Below are 16,015 nucleotides of genomic sequence, written 5' to 3' on the forward strand. Positions count from 1 at the left end.
GCCTCCAAGCAAATGCTCGCTCCATTTCTGGAGCCCCTCAGCCACACAGTTTGGCGGGTATTACAGCCACAGTTCGGTGGGTTTACACTGAGGTCTCTGTGAGTTTATTTGTTGTGGGCAGAATTTCTGTAGCTTTGTACTTCTTTGGGCCCCAAAGGACCTGTAGAATTTTGATCCAACGTGGGGGAAGGGATGGAGAAGAGAGGAAGTGGAGTGATTTTTTTTTTACAGTCTTGTCTGGTAAGTACTGGAGTTTCCATACGATGGTTTTCAACAAACCACACTCCCCAAGGAATCAGGGAGCTAGGTCAAGAGGATTTCTGCCTTTGAGGTCCTAGTGGGGCTTTTGTTGTTCTCTGCAAAGTTGGAAAGAAGCAGAAAATCAAGCGCCGTCTTCCTGTTTGGAACTGGAAGGGACCTGATAAATAAATATGTAAAATAAAAATGCTGCATACAAAGCCTTCCAAATTCATTGATTGAATAAATTAAGCCTCACAGGTCAGAATTCTGTATATTCTGTGCCAAAAAAAGAATAGAAAAGAGAGAAAAGACCTATCTAAAGCCACCAAATCAACATTCAAGCTTGGAGCTGACCCCAGTCAGCCTTGTGACCAGAGCCACTTCCAACAGGACGAGACTAAGCCCAGTGGCCGGAGTGGTGTGAAGCAGACAGACTCTCACCGGGGAAGGCCCCTCTGCACACACTCGTGCTGCTCTGTGTTTCTTTGGTGTTTTCATTAGCTCACCCAGAACACATTCCTGTGTGCCTCCAGGGACTCGAAAGGTGAGGTACCTGGACAGGAAGTTCTCCAGTGACTGCTTCTTGTCTTCCTTGCAAGTGATGCCCTCCTTCTTCTGCTTTTCCATGTCTTTGATTCTGGACTGGAAAGTATCGATCAAATCGAACACAGACTTCATTGCTATAGGCACCTCATAGTATTGCTGTTTAAGAAAGAATGGAAAGTATATGATGTATAAGGGTGTTGCTTCCCTCTCTTCAGAGGATAGAGAGCCTGAGAGAATTCAGGGGAGCTCTGGAGAAATCAGAGTCTGGAGGGATCATTGGTTTATAAACTCCCTCCTGTAATAGTACCTCTGCTGATGTTTTGAGGTTCAGAATCCATGAAACAACTGCCCTTTGCCTTTTATGAGGATTTCTTCTTAACTACACTTTTTATTGGAAAGGGTCCATGCCTTCCTCACCACACACATCCTAGGTTAACTTCCCTATCTTTGCATCTAAGCTGGTTCCTGTTCACTCCACAACTGGAGAGAAAGTGAGAAACACTGTAACGAACACAGGAAACCACAGGGACTGTTCTGCTGTCATCAGGAATCTACATAAACTCTTTGTGATTCCCAGAGACTATTTCAGTGAGTTAGCATTACTTAAAATTAGGTCATGTTTGCTTACGTGTTCTCAGAAAAAAGTTGAGGTCCGACTTAAGGATAATGAAATTCAGTTTCTTGGATCATAGCTGTCTGGACTTACAACAACATCCTGAGATGGATTTGGGCTGAGCATAACTAGCATAAGGTAGAAGAAGTCTGGACATGGCTTGGAGCTATGCCCTCAATGGGAATTCAGTGAATCACAGAATGTGAAAGCTGTCAGAGACTTAGGGACCATCTAGTCCAACTTCTCATGTTAGAGGTGAGCAACACAAGCATGGAATGAATTAATGAAGGGATCTCTCTCTAGGAAGAAAGTAGGTATAAAACCCTACTGTGTTGTCAATGTTGGATGAGGTGGTAAACTTTCAGGCCCTTCCAAAGTAAGTCTCTGTTAAATCTGGGTTTCCTGAAGGCAGAGGCCAAATGTTCTTCACCTTTTATCCTCCGGTCCTGGAACATCATAGCTATTCAACAGGTGTCTGATGAACCCATGACATCGATGTTACAGAAGAATTTAGTCAGACTCAAGTATCTGGGCCATAGGAGGTCATCCAACCCAGTCATTTCTAGACACAAATTCTATAGGACAACATAGAATATTTGGACCATTTCAAAACCTTCCCATTTATGGATTAATTTGTGCTTATTCATACATATAATAGACTTATTGACCAAAAAATTCAGTCACTATTCTAAGGAATGACACCACATCATCCAAAACTGAACCCTGTACCTTGACTCTCAGGTCCACGTCTGTGAGCACCATGAAGAAGTCATTGTAGGTCATTCCGTACTCTTTCCTCAGCTCACTGATGAGATGCTGGTCTACCAAGTCCTCATCATCCACCACACGCATGGGTTTCTCATTATCTTAAGACAAATAAAATGTGAATAAATACGGTGTGACGAGACAGAAATCAGAGGAAAATGAATGGGTGGAGGCTCTGGGCCTCCATCCAAGTTAATTAGAACAGCTTTTATTAGTTGCACATATTCAACTAACATTTTGTTTGAACAAAAGTTTCCAAAGTGAATAAATAAATATAGAAACAAATGAATAAATAAACTCATTTTGAAAGTCACTCTTCTAAAGATGATCAAGTCCATCTCTGCCCACCCTGGTCACAGTGAATCAGAAGGAGCAAAGTGAGAGTGAAGGCTGCCAAGTCATCCCTGAGCGAAGACTGCCACCCACCCCGGATGAGTCATCACCCTAACTCACCAGGGAACTGGACCCAGAGACTCTGAAGTTTTATCTCATTTTAAAATTTATTTCAGTTTTAGTTATTTATTTAGTCAGGTCTAAAATCTGTGTCTGATCCTCCCTTTTATTATAGAATCACTTTGGGACTCAGTGAACCACATCATTGCTAAGGAGAAAAATAAGTTTATGGTCAGACCTGGTCATTTTGGCTTCAAAAAAAGTCAAGCTATTCATAATACAAATTTTGTAAGTGAACACAATTTCAGGCAAAGTGTTACTGAATTTATGAAAGTTTTAATGGTTATATATTTTTTTCAAACATCAAGCCCTAAAAATAGATTATTATAATTCAGAATGGTTCCTGAAGGTCTTACTCGGTTAATGGCATGAACATGGCAACGACTGTGTCTGGAAAGCATTTTGGAAATGATAGGACAGCTGTATTTACTTCTTTCCTCCCATTCAGTTCACGGTGTTTCCCTGAACCCTACTAAAATTTTTATCTGCAAAATAATTCCCTGTATTTAAGAAAAATGTGAAAAAATTAAAGTTAGCAAATATGTGATAATAGATATATTAGGGAAGAGAGTCTAGGGACAGTTACAACTTAACTATTACTTTGGTTTATTTGATTAGGATCATTGAAAGTATGTAAACAAGGAGCTTGATTCTCTCAAGCAGATCAAAGTGAGGGGAGAAAGAATCTGTTTTCCTCCCCCAAATCATAACAGTTCTTCATAGAGGTGGGCCAAAGGCACGAGAGCTGACAGCCTATATGAGGACCAAGCACTGTCTGAAAAATGAAAATGATATGCCTCATACATATAAACTATTTTTAATGTACATTTTGCCATCATTAATAGAATATAAATTAGTTTAAAAGAATTGCTGGATTCATGTTGTTGGTTTTTGTTTAGTATATCTCACTGAATAAAAATAGCAAGTTGCAGAATAAAATGCATAGTATGACTTTATTCTTGGTTAAAAGGAAATAAAGCAAAAGAAAATACATCCATATGGGAATATACACGGGAAAAGGTCCAGAAGGACATACAGCTGATAACAACGGTTGCCTCTGGGGAATGGGGAGAAGTGAGGTGGAGATTTTCACTGTTTGCTCTATGCCTGTTTATATTATTTAAATTTTAACAAAGAACCATATTTTACTTTATGATTAATAATAATAATAAAAGAAATCATTAAAAATTGATTTTTAAGTGTCCTTAACAACTAATGTTCTGATTCTAAGACTTTACAAACCAGATTTTATCTTGAACCTAGGAATTTCCATTTTTAATTCTCAACATACATTCATTTTTGCTTTTGTTCACTCAATAAAATATTTGTCACCAATGTCCTGAATTGATTCTGTGCTGGGTGCTGGATTCAGACATAAATAACTTGGACAGAGTTCAAGTTCCTAATTAGAATCAAAATTAGACCGTTAACATCTACCTATCAGATAAAGTCACAAAAATGAATGAATGGCTGAGATGGAAGAAAGGTGGAGATTGTAGTAGATTTAAAAATGGTCCCAGTTCTCCACCCTCCCTATACCTACACTCTGCCGGTAACTGCAGCTCCCCATTATAGTGAATGGGTTGAGCTGTACTGCCTCTGGATTCTGAGCTCCTGTGTACAACTCACTTTGGCCAGGGTTAGCCAATGTTAGCACAAGTGACACAAACAGAGGCTAGAAATCGGCCTGCACATTTGAGATTGCTCTTGCATCTGCCATCGCCGTGAGAACATGTTTACATTAGTCTTCTAGAGGATAAGCCAAGCCAAGTTACCCTGACTCTTCCCAGTCAGGACTATCCCAGATCAACCAACAGCCAGTTGACCCCTAACATGTGCACAAGCTCCGTTGAGATCAGCAGAATCATCTAGACAACAGGCAGCTGACTGCAAATACATGACCAGGCCTAGCCAAGCGCAGCCCAGCCCGGATCAGCTGAACCCTACCTACCGGTGACTAAACGAATGTTTACTGTTATATGCCACTGAGGTGTGTGGGTTTTTATTACATGGCCTTGTTTTGGCAATAGATAACTGATATCTGACCCAACCCAGTCACTTTTTTGAGGATGAAACTAAGGAACTGTAGTGGACACTGTAGTGTGCTGTCCAGATCCTACCTTCAGAACTAAGGCTTCTGTGAATGTTAGTAGCTGAATCCCTCTCTGAAAATTGCTCTCCTTAGAAAAGAGCTGCCTTTCCCCAAGTCACACCCTAACTAGGGGACAGCCCACATTCAATGATTGATGCAGCGGGGGAGGGCGTAGATATAAAAGCTGTCCCCCTTGCCTCAAAGTGAACAACTCCGAAGGGTCAATTGCATTACAATTCAAATTCTCCCTCTGTCATCTTGTATTCCTCACCTCTCGTGGGCATTATTCTTGAGAATATTCCCCATTAACCACCTGCATGCAAATCTCAGTGTCTCAGAGTCTGTTTCCCAGGGAACCAACCTATCAGAGACCCCAGGAAGGGAGCAACTTGCTCAAGTTCACATTGCTAGTTAATAAGAGTGAGGGTTAGGACTCAGGTAATATGACCTCACTCCTATCCAGTACTCTCTACTTTACTGAAATACGTCACATTCAAGGATAGAGAGGACCTAGGACCAAGATTTAAGCCAAACTTTGTTCTACTAGGATATGGCAAGAAACCAATTTCACGGTCTGATTTCTCCTTTCAACTAAAATATTTTCTGAAATGTTTTGACTGAACATTAGAAATAAAACATTTTGCACCCCCAGCCTTCAGAAATATCAACATCCCAAATGAATGTTTGTTCAGAGAGAATCTGCCAAAGAAAAATAATGAAAATACTGATCAACACTGGATCCCACTAGGATGAGGGCAATTTTATAGCAAGACAGAGTCCACCTCTGGCCAAATTCTGAGGAAGGCACGTGTGAGACCAGCTCCCGTCTCCAGCTGCCTGCTCCAGCCACAGGTCTCTGTTACACTCTGCATTTTGTCTAAATCGGGGCTGGGGAAACAAGAGGCTCTCTTTAGCCTGGAAAAGCAACATAAATTCAGCAGTTTCTTGTTAAGTGTATTCAAGTTCTGCCAAAGCTCTCTAGCCCTCATCAAGGGTTGCAGGGCTTAGAAGAAAACATTCTTTAGGGCACATCCTATAAACTGTCCACATGGTCCTGATCCAGCTAGAATGATTCACAGATCCAAGTCCATTTGGTGGGATTTGGTCATTCCACACAGCCTGCCCCTAGACCTAAGATTTTTGAGGAGGGACAGGAGGGAGGGTGAACTCTGTTGTGCACTGATAAGGACTGGCCCTACAAGTGGGACAATTCCCTAGTTTCCCGCCCTTTAAGAACTCCACCTCCAAAAGTCAATGGTCAAATCCAGGTAGTAGCAAATTTCTTCATGTACTTGCTTTTCCATGTCTGACTATAGATAGCAATGACACTGCAGAAAAATGCAGCTTCAGTTACAACTTATTAAATACCGAGTGCCAGGCATTACGTTTGAAGCTTCCACCTGTGACTGCTTCCTCTCTGTAATATCCAAGGTTTCTCCTCCTCCCACCCTCTCGTCCCTAAGTTGAGGCTATTCCACCAGTGTCCCTGGACCACTTCAGCCTCTCCCATGGCTTCAGAAGTTCCCTGTCTCCTCTAGCAGTTTTTCTACGTATGATCCACTGGAGCACATGTTAAAATTACAATCCTTGGATCCAGACCAATTGGATCAGAATCACTAGTGTTGAGGCCCAGGAATCTGCATTTTAACAAGTTTCCTGGGTGGTGGTTATGCTCTCTAAGCGCAGAACTACTGTCCCACAGGATAATCCAAATCCTTGGCATAGCGTACAAATCCATTTACGTCCTGGACTCAACCTACCTTAACTAGGCTTAACTCTCCCTTAACTCTTCTTCCTTATATTATGCTCCAGCCCTCTATTTTCAGTTTCTAGAAACACCCCTTCTCTTTCTGGAATGCTATCCTCGCCCTTGTCCACATGGGAACTCCTAATTACCTGTGCAACCTGTCTTTACCTCACCTGTACACTCATGACATTTTTACATTCTTCTGTAACAATAATTATCACTTTGCATTGCAACCAATTGTTTACATGTCTATCTCAACCAATTTTTACATGCCTAACTTCATACTAAATAGGAACCACGCCTCAGTAGGGACTGAGTATTGGTCATCATCTATATTCTTATAGCCTGGCACACAATTGGCACTCTGTACAGTTTTGGTAATATGAAAACTCTCCCATAAGAAATATATCAAATGAAGAAAGAGAGTAGGGAGGGATGGAGTAAAGAACATAAGCACTTCTGGGTCTATGTAGAAAACTCACCATCAAACCCTTACATTTTCCTTCGATCTTGTGAGCCTGAAACACAGCCAGTCTAAGAGTAATTTGAGAAAACCCACCATATATATTTCGTTTCTAAATTTGGGTTTCCATATATAAGGTCTTTCAATTTTTATTAATCAGGTTTTTTATTTTCTGTGTATTATGATGTTTTGACATCTTAAAAAACTCTTCTGGGGGCCGGCCCGGTGGCGCAAGCGGTTAAGTGCGCGCGCTCCGCTGCGGCGGCCCGGGGTTCGCTGGTTTGGATCCCGGGCGCGCACCGACGCACTGCTTGGTAAGCCATGCTGTGGCGGCGTCCCATATAAAGTGGAGGAAGATAGGCACAGATGTTAGCCCAGGGCCGTCTTCCTCAGCAAAAAAAGAGGAGGATTGGCGGATGTTACCTCAGGGCTGATCTCCTCACAAAAAAAAAAAAAAAAAAAAAACTCTTCTGGCTGGGGAGAGACTGCCCCTCCCTGGACTAGCCAGTTCTTGGAGAGCAAAGGGCCCAGCCAGGAGCATGTCTTTGGAATGCAAACTAAACAACCCAGAGCCCTACCTCCTCTATCTGGCCCATGCACCCAGGGGACAATATTCCTCTGCCTTAATAGTCCCAGGGCCAGGTACCAGGTAACTAGGGACCACCTCTATAGCCCCAAACCAGCTGAAATTATTCAAACTAGCCAATCTGAAGCTGTTCACCCTGCCCTGCCTTGCCTTTCCCATTGAAACCCCGATAAAGGCAGTAGTCTATGCTCTCCCCTCACTCTTGCTTCTGCCTCCTGACCAGAACGTGGTGTTCCTCCTATGGCCTTGTGAGGCACGCTGCAGTTTCCTCTCTGGGACCCATGAGTAATAAATTCTATTTTCTTTGGCATTCTGGTCTCTTGAGCATCATTCACTGTGCTGCACCATTCACCCTGTACCTTAATAAACCCTGTCCTGGAGTAATGTACAACATAAATAAAACATATTTATAAGGCACTTAAAATATAACCATCCTATTCAAGAAGTCAGTACAGACCGAAAATCTCTCGGTTATGCTTTGGATAAATTTGGAGGCAAAGACTCCAGCAGAGGCTGAATTGCTTTCATCTCAAGAATATTCCCAGGATTGCTGGGCAGTCTGTAGTAGATTATTTCAGTTAGGATAATCTTGGCCTTCAGCTATGACATTTACTTCCTTTTGATGGGAAACATAAGTTTAAATGACTTTATAGTTGATCCTCTTTCTCCTATTTTACTCTATAAGTGAGTTGTTTGCCTACCTACCAGGCCATGGTGGGATGAGCGGCTGGATTAAATTGATAGGTGAGACTAGCCTGGCCATTCCTGATCACAAAGCTGCTGCTCTCATTTGGTCCCTAGAAAGAGCAACTTGTCCTGTCTAAGAAGACTGTGTCTTGCCAGGTGCTTCTCTGTCCTACAGACTACTCTACCAAAACTTAAAAGTTATTTAAAGTTTATTTGAAAAATATATTCAGAAATCTTTAGTGATTTCATGTGGTTTACCAAATAAAGTTTGAATTCTTTGTCCTGGTATTTGAAATCCTATAAAATCAGGCGCCAATCTACACTTCTAGCCCTCTCTTCCCTTCTATCCTATATCCAACCTTCTGCTCTAGACCAAACCTAGCTGCAAATCAGAATCACTTGAGCAACATTTTTAGAAAAGATTCCTGGACTCCATCCCCAAACTGGGTCAGTATCTTGGAGTGGGAAGGGGACCTGGGAGTCTGAATTTTCATTCTAATTTATAAAGAGTACCTATAAATTGAGATTTAAAAGACCAACAACCTGATAGAAAAATGGGCAAAGGGCACTACAAACGAAATACAAATTCTCCCTAAACATATGAAAAGATGTCAAATCATACTAATAAAAAGAGAAATTCAACCCAGCACTACACTACACTAAGATACCACTTTTCACAGCCACATTGTCTAAAAACATCCACAAGTTTGATCACACACTTTAATGGAGAAGTTTGGGGAAATAGACACCCTTACACATTGCTAATGGGATTGCAATATGATACAACTTGTATAGATAGAAATCTGGTGATATCTACCAAAACTAGACACATTTTCCATTTGGCCCAACAATCCTACTTCTCAGAATCTATTGTAAAGATATACCCACATACATAGAGTGACATATGTACAAGGTTATTAATGGTGAAGTTGTTCATAATCACAGAATGCTGAAAACAATCCAAGTGTCCATCAACTAGGGGACTGGTTAAATAAACTATGGTAGAAGTTCATAATGGATTAATAAAGAATGAGGCAGATCTCTATATACTCATAAGGAAAGATCTCCATGAAATATATTTAAGTGAAAAAAGCAAAGTGCAGAACAGTATATATAATACATTTTGTATAAAAGGGGGAATATAGGTATTTATATTTATTTGTATTTGCATAAAGAAGAACTAAATGAATAAACAAGGAATCATAAAAATACCTATTGGGGGTAACAGAGTAAAGGGGTCAGGAATGGGTGGGAGACTTGTCTGTCTATACCTTTTCATGTAGCTTTGACTTTGGAATCCAAAAAAATGTATCATTTCTTTAAAAAATTAGATAAAACAAAAAGTACCTTGATAGAGTCATCATCTATTGAACAATCTACTCAGTTTCAAGGCCCCTCCATTAGATCAACCCACTTTTCAAAATTCTCTAATATTTACAATATCTCCTCTGATGGCTGCAATTGAGAGAGCTTATCCCTCCAACATATTCTTCAAACACTTGTTTTAGCAGGTGCTTTTCACCCCTTGGTTGTCAGGGGTTGATCTTGACATGATACACTTGATGTTAGAGGCAGCAAAGGCAGTGGAATAGGATGACTGAACAAGTTAGGGGACAGACTCTCTAGCCTCTGGGGAACAGAGTGATTGATAATCAAAGTCTGAATAAACAGAGAGGGACTGCCAGTCTCTGGAAATCTGATCAGTCACCCAGCCTTGCCTCCCAGCACAGGGTCGCACAGTCTAGAGAAGGCCGCTGCCAGGAGTTGTCACCACTGATGAAAGGAAGAATTGGGGAAAAGGGTCAATTTTTCAGGTGATCCTTAGGAAAAGCAGCATTTTTGCATTGTTGTGGATCCTGAGGGTTGTGAGCCTTGTCCATAAAGAACAATTCTCTTCAATAGGATCAAAGACAGAAAGAGTATTTTAGGCTGAAAAGTGTTCTATCATTCTCACTTATAAAAGTTATTTTAGAAATTTGGCTATGAATTCCTTCCTCAAATGAATAACGAATCAACACTTTCTCTCCTTGTTGCCACATTCCACCTCCATCAACTTTTCCACCTCCCTTTTTATCCATTACCCTTGTGGAAATTAATAAACAGAAACCTCACTAAACTGGAGTCAAGAGGCCAAAAAAGAGGGAGCTCTCATGCCCTATGTCCATAACTGAGCCCAACAGCAAGAAGAAAGACTGCCTCTTCTAGATTGGCAAGAAGCTCAGCCAATGAACGACTGTCACAACTGAGCCAATGAAAAGCCACTACACTATTGAACTCTCAATTTCTCCAATGGACTCTTCGTTTACAATAGCCCTCCCAACTTCCTCTTCCCCTCTATAAAAGGGTTTCTCCTCCCTTCGCTGCTGGGGGACTTGCAGGAGGCTCACCATAGTTGCAGACCCAAAATGGCAATTCTTTGTTGATCCCAAATAAACCCATTTTTCTGGATAAATAACTAACTATTTGTCTAAGGTCAATACCCTCAAACTCTTCTTCCTTTAAAAGAAGCTATCAAAGAACTTCCTTTGCCCCATAAAAGTATCCTGTGTGTTCTAACCCTTAAAATTTGGTAATCAAATACCAGTGTCAAAATATTTTTCATCCCTTTATTTTTCTAAGAAAGAAATACGTTTGTTGCATTTTTCCCTCACTCTCTTCATTCTTCAATAAAGTGCCTGTGCCAGCAAATTCTTCCTATCTGACAGACTTTGTCTGTAATCCATCCTCTTAACGTATACACCAATATTGCTATCCTAGATTGATATTTTAAATACCACTAACAATTAAGAATGCCTTTATATGTTAGTTCATTCTAAACCCTCACACGTAATATACTCTGGGCTGGCAAAACTAGATGGGCTTATTTTGCAATGGAATTTGCCAAAGCATAAATAACTTCCGTTAGGCTAATAATTGAAATCTTAAGGCAAGTTTCCTGGTATTTGTAGGTCCATCATCTATAGTTCAAATACATTTAGCAAGATGGACCAGCTGGTGAGCACAGCCCACACTGTAGTTGGATGTGAGCCTCTGCTTTAAGGCCCAGTAAAAGTCTGGGAGAGTAGAGAGTGCTTGATTTATTTTTAAGAAAAGTAAGGCCATCTGATAGCTTTCCAGCTGAAAATCGGTCAAGGCTGGAGTTTGGTTCGCTGAGACCATGGTGCTTGGCAATCCATATTTTCCCATGGATGACTCCCAGTCTTGGCCGAAAATACTACAGCCTTTCCATAAGGGTAACCTGGGACATGACACAAGGAGAGAAAGGCCTTCCAGGAATAAGATGAGGAACAAAATAAAATGCCCCCCAAATCATGCCCAACCTGCCATTCAGTGAAAGGCAAACGCCCAAATCACAATACCTGATTTCCAATAAGCCAGAAAAGAAAACCTCAGTCCCTCTACAGTTCATATTCAATCCAGATGTCTGCAAAACAGCAAGATTAATGCAAAAAAATTTGCCAAGGCAGCACCAGATGCTTATAACAGTTAGGACCATATAGAAGGTGAGGTGGAAGATATAATGATTTTTCCAAACTTCTCTGAAATAAGAGATGAGAATTCTTTGTGAAAGAGTTAGTGGATAACACATTTGACACTGGGAACACCTGGTGGAGGAAGGCTTTCATCACCAGCCAGCACCAGTTTCTGTACTGGACCGAATACCTACTTCCTCTCTAGACATCTGGATTATAATTAAGCTCACTGGCTCATGCTACTATTTGAAAATCCAGGAAGTAAATGGTTGAATCCCAGTTAACCACTGAATATGTGGCTTTGTAGTATTAGTCCCTTGGGCTTCAGTTTTACCTCCAGGAGTAGTAATGCAGCCTGACCTTGAAGAGCAGTTGTGACGGTTCACTGTCAACATTCTGTAATTACTAGGAAGCAATTACAAGTATTTTTCAATTATAGCTGCTCTAGTCCCTGACAGCTCACTGATCTCCATATGACTGCCAGAACAAATGGTGCTGATGAGGACCAAAATAATTGTACTTACTGTGTGACATGTATTTACATATATTATCTTATTAAATCCTCAGCATAGCCTATGAAATAGATATAACTATGTTCTAAGCTGAGACTTAGGAAGTAACTTGCCCAAGGTCACACAAACAAATAAGTGTGACTGTGGATTTGAACTGGTTGGTTTGACTCCAGAACTTCTTTTGTATCTTTTATTTGTATGATTATTGTTATTTTGGTTACAGTAAGGACACTCTTCTTGTTGCTGTTGTTCTCCCTCCCAAACATACACACATCAAGGGGATAAATGTCCACGAACCAATCACTGAGCCACAATGGTTTATGATAGGCTGCTACTGCAAAGAATGCTATTTATTTTCCTTTGGAGCTATCTCAGGGAAAGGTGAGCTAACAAAGAGATTGCATAACTGAAACTTCTACCTGAATACGTTCTAGACACCTGCTGTACAAAACTGTGCCTACGCTCTTAAAAATTAGTTAAGAGGGTAGATCTCATGTTAAGTCTTTACACCACAATAAAAAATATATGATTTAGAAAGCAAGACCATATTAAAATCAAATTGACATTATCATGACACAATTACCAGCGATGTGTTCAATTATACCAAGAGCACATGACAGAAAAATCTGTGAGATAATGTGTTATATGTATTGAAGCTAAATGTTAACTAACAGGGAAAATATGTTTTATATTCTTTCAGACGAAATATATTTTATGAAAAATATGCAGAATATACAAATGGTGGAATATGAAGGAGTTTCGTTACAGTTAAAACAAGAATTTTAAAAAGTAGAGAATACATGTGAGAAAAACGATTTTTAGAAAAATAAAGCCCTAGAAATATGATAATTATAAAAGAAACTGGGTGGGGCAGATTTGGGGCTTCTGACTATGAGGCTTAACTACTCACAGTAAGTCTTGCAACATCCCCATGAGAACGGCAGTGAGTTGGATCTCAGCTGCCCAATGCTGAGCTGTGCGCCTCACAAGTCTCACATGCATCATTAATATGAAAAATTGTGAAAACTCTACATTCAGCCAAATTCTTCTGCTCTCCAAAAGGACTTGGGCGCAGTTCAGTCCATATTTTCAGTGACTTTTCATTTAGCTTAACAGCTTCTCTCAGCCCTGGTTAATTCCCTCCCTAGCCTTGCCAGAATCAAGTACTTCCAAGAGTTTGGCAGGTCCCCATCTGTGAGTGAGTTGCCTGCAGCATAAAGGCTGCAGGAAGATCAGACGGTATTGCTCACAGGCAAGAAGACTCAGGATCTAGAAGAAAGTGTCTGAATACCTCTCTGGTTCTCCCCCTACTGTATCACTTCTCTCATTTTCCTCCACCTTGCTGACTTTCAAACGATAGAGTACTTGCATATTTTTCATTGCAAAGTGCCCAAAACTTAAAGTAGAACCATCTAGAATGGTTATGTGAACAGTTAGGCAAATTGACCTTTGTTACCACAAGGAAAGAGCCCTTCCTTTTGACTCCCCACCGACCTCTCCCATAAAGTTTGTCCCACCTTAGCCGTGAGAAAAACAATTACATAATAAAAATGTTTCAGAGAACCTAGCTGGAAGTGGTCGATTTTCATGGTGCTGTTGCTGACAGGCCCAAAGATGGTGATCACGGAGATTTTCCTGGTGGCCATCTTGCAGAAACTTTCCAGATATTCATCTCGCTGTTGCACATACATGTTGTTCTCAGCCTTAGGAGCGGTGATCAGCTGGAGGGGGGCGAAGGCAAGCAAATATTAATTCATAGTGATAGTTTCACACTGAGGAAAAACCCAAAAGGATGATTTGTAATAGAGGGCTGGTAGTGACCAAGACCTAAATGAAACTAAACTATTCTGTTGCACAGTTAGCATAATTATGGCCAAAAAAGGCCGTTTGGAAGGCCTTTTTTAACGGCTCCACACAGCTTAGAGTTTTCTCCACACTGCCACTATTTACCTTCATAACTCATCTCCATGTATCTTGGTTTTCTCATTTGCGAACTCTGCACAGGAATACTTATTTTGCAAGGCTGTCATGAGCATTACATGAATATTTGGCGTGTAACAATTGTTAAATAAATTTTATCTTCCTTCCCTCATTTGACCTTCATTATCCTAATTGGCTGCTCAGATATTCACAAATTCAGTGGTTACTACAATTATTTCAAGTCCCACAGGGTTGAGAGAGTTTCATAGCCAGGCCTTGGGCACTATGGAACATTCTGTGGTTTAAAATTGATGAGGCAGCCTGGCAGAAAGTTTTTACTATGTTTTGTCACATAGAATATATTCCTTGTCACGTGGGACCTGTGCAGAGCCTGTGGTGGACGTCTTTGATGCTGGAGACCTCCAACGAGATGGATTTTACTGTCAGTTCTGCCTTCTCTTCAATTCAGACCTGGTATTTTTCACCTGGCCCATGTCTTTCACACTCATTTTGAACCCCTGACTTCCTTCTGGGGAAAAAGAGGAAAGTCAGAGCAATAGAAAGAGATGCTTCAGTCACTAGCCATCTGGAAAAACATATATCGCATTATTTTGGATCAAATGAGGATATCCCTATATTTTAAAGCTCCTCTTGAACCCTCTCTCTGAGAATGTCTCAATGTTTTCATCTAGCCAGATAAAAAAGGCTGTCTACTCCCTTGATTATTTTTGTTGCCTCTTCCTGAGACTTCTCAAATTTTATCAGGCTTTTCCTGAGCAGAAACCAGATCTCTGTACCACACTCCACGAGTGGGTGGGCACAGTGCTATTGAGAGGTGAGAGGATGTGAAATTTTATTCTGACGATGACCAGGTCTTTGTTGATCTCTTTGACCCCAAAAAGCTCACTAAGCCGACGTCTGCAATGAACACTGTCTTTTCACGCTTTGTTGACCTATCATTGAGCTCAGAGGCCAGTCTCTGTACACTTTCTTGCATTTGACCACATTCAAATTTATCAGCCACTTCTTTACTTTCTCCTCTAACCTTATAAAATATTTCTGAAGTTTGTGGCTATTAGCTCGGCATTTTTCAGAAGGGAAGTCACCATGTTGTCAACCTCTTCCAAATACTTTATCAAAATGGTTAATAAACCTGGTCCCAGCTCGACTCTGCTATTTATTTTTCTCTGTCAGAGCCGTGTTTATTGCTGCCTGAAGCTTTCTTTCCCTTCTAAGAATTCTCTATGCTTGACAAACTACTATCACTCATGAAAATCAAAACGTGTTCAATAGCCTTTAAGTGGAACGTTAACAAAGGTTTTCTCAGATGAAGTTATTTTTTTGCTCAGATCATTATTTAAGTAGGCATGATTTAGTTTGTTTTTGATTTTGTGTTTATATGCATGTTCAGATGGACAGAGTGGGTAGGAAATGCTTGTTTTAGAAATGTAATTTCCCAAGAGGAAACATAGTAAAATTTCCCCAAATTTATTCATTGCTTCATACTGAGCCTTAAAAAAAATTTTAAGGTTGCTATAAAAAGATACAGTGATGGTATTTTTGGTTTGTCACTTTTTAATTGGCTACATGACATTTGAAAATATTTCTTCAGGTTTTGATGGTAGCCCAAATCTTGGAGTTTTATTTTTAATTGGTATGTTTTAGGTTTTTCTTTCTGGCTGTTATTTGCTCCCAAACACACTATTTTGAAATAAATAAAATAGATGATTAAGTGACCACACAAAATAGTCAAAAACAAAGGTGAGAGAAAGAGATTTACTGGTAATGATTTGAGACTCCTTATTCTAACTGAAGGATAAGCCCATATTTAGAATATATTTAGAGGATTTTCTAGGGCACAGCTGCCCAGATGGTAGATGACTGATAATTACCTGCCTCTGTAACTTCAAATCCATAC

The 16,015-nt window shown here is 40.4% G+C and overlaps 1 protein-coding gene across 2 annotated transcripts in view; it reads right to left on the reverse strand.

Moving 5' to 3' along the window:
* Positions 1-16,015, reverse strand: part of CCDC80 (coiled-coil domain containing 80) — a 34,536-nt gene that overhangs the window by 9,547 nt on the left and 8,974 nt on the right. For both annotated transcript variants that reach the window (XM_058555785.1, XM_058555784.1), the window contains exons 3-5: positions 13,742-13,898; positions 2,129-2,265; positions 794-942 (exon numbers count right to left, since the gene is read on the reverse strand). In XM_058555785.1, the coding sequence (XP_058411768.1) occupies positions 794-942; positions 2,129-2,265; positions 13,742-13,898 (443 nt within the window). The remainder of the gene's footprint in view (positions 1-793; positions 943-2,128; positions 2,266-13,741; positions 13,899-16,015) is intronic.

This window comes from Diceros bicornis, chromosome 15, assembly GCF_020826845.1.
Source record: "Diceros bicornis minor isolate mBicDic1 chromosome 15, mDicBic1.mat.cur, whole genome shotgun sequence".
Taxonomy (NCBI): Eukaryota; Metazoa; Chordata; class Mammalia; order Perissodactyla; family Rhinocerotidae; genus Diceros; species Diceros bicornis.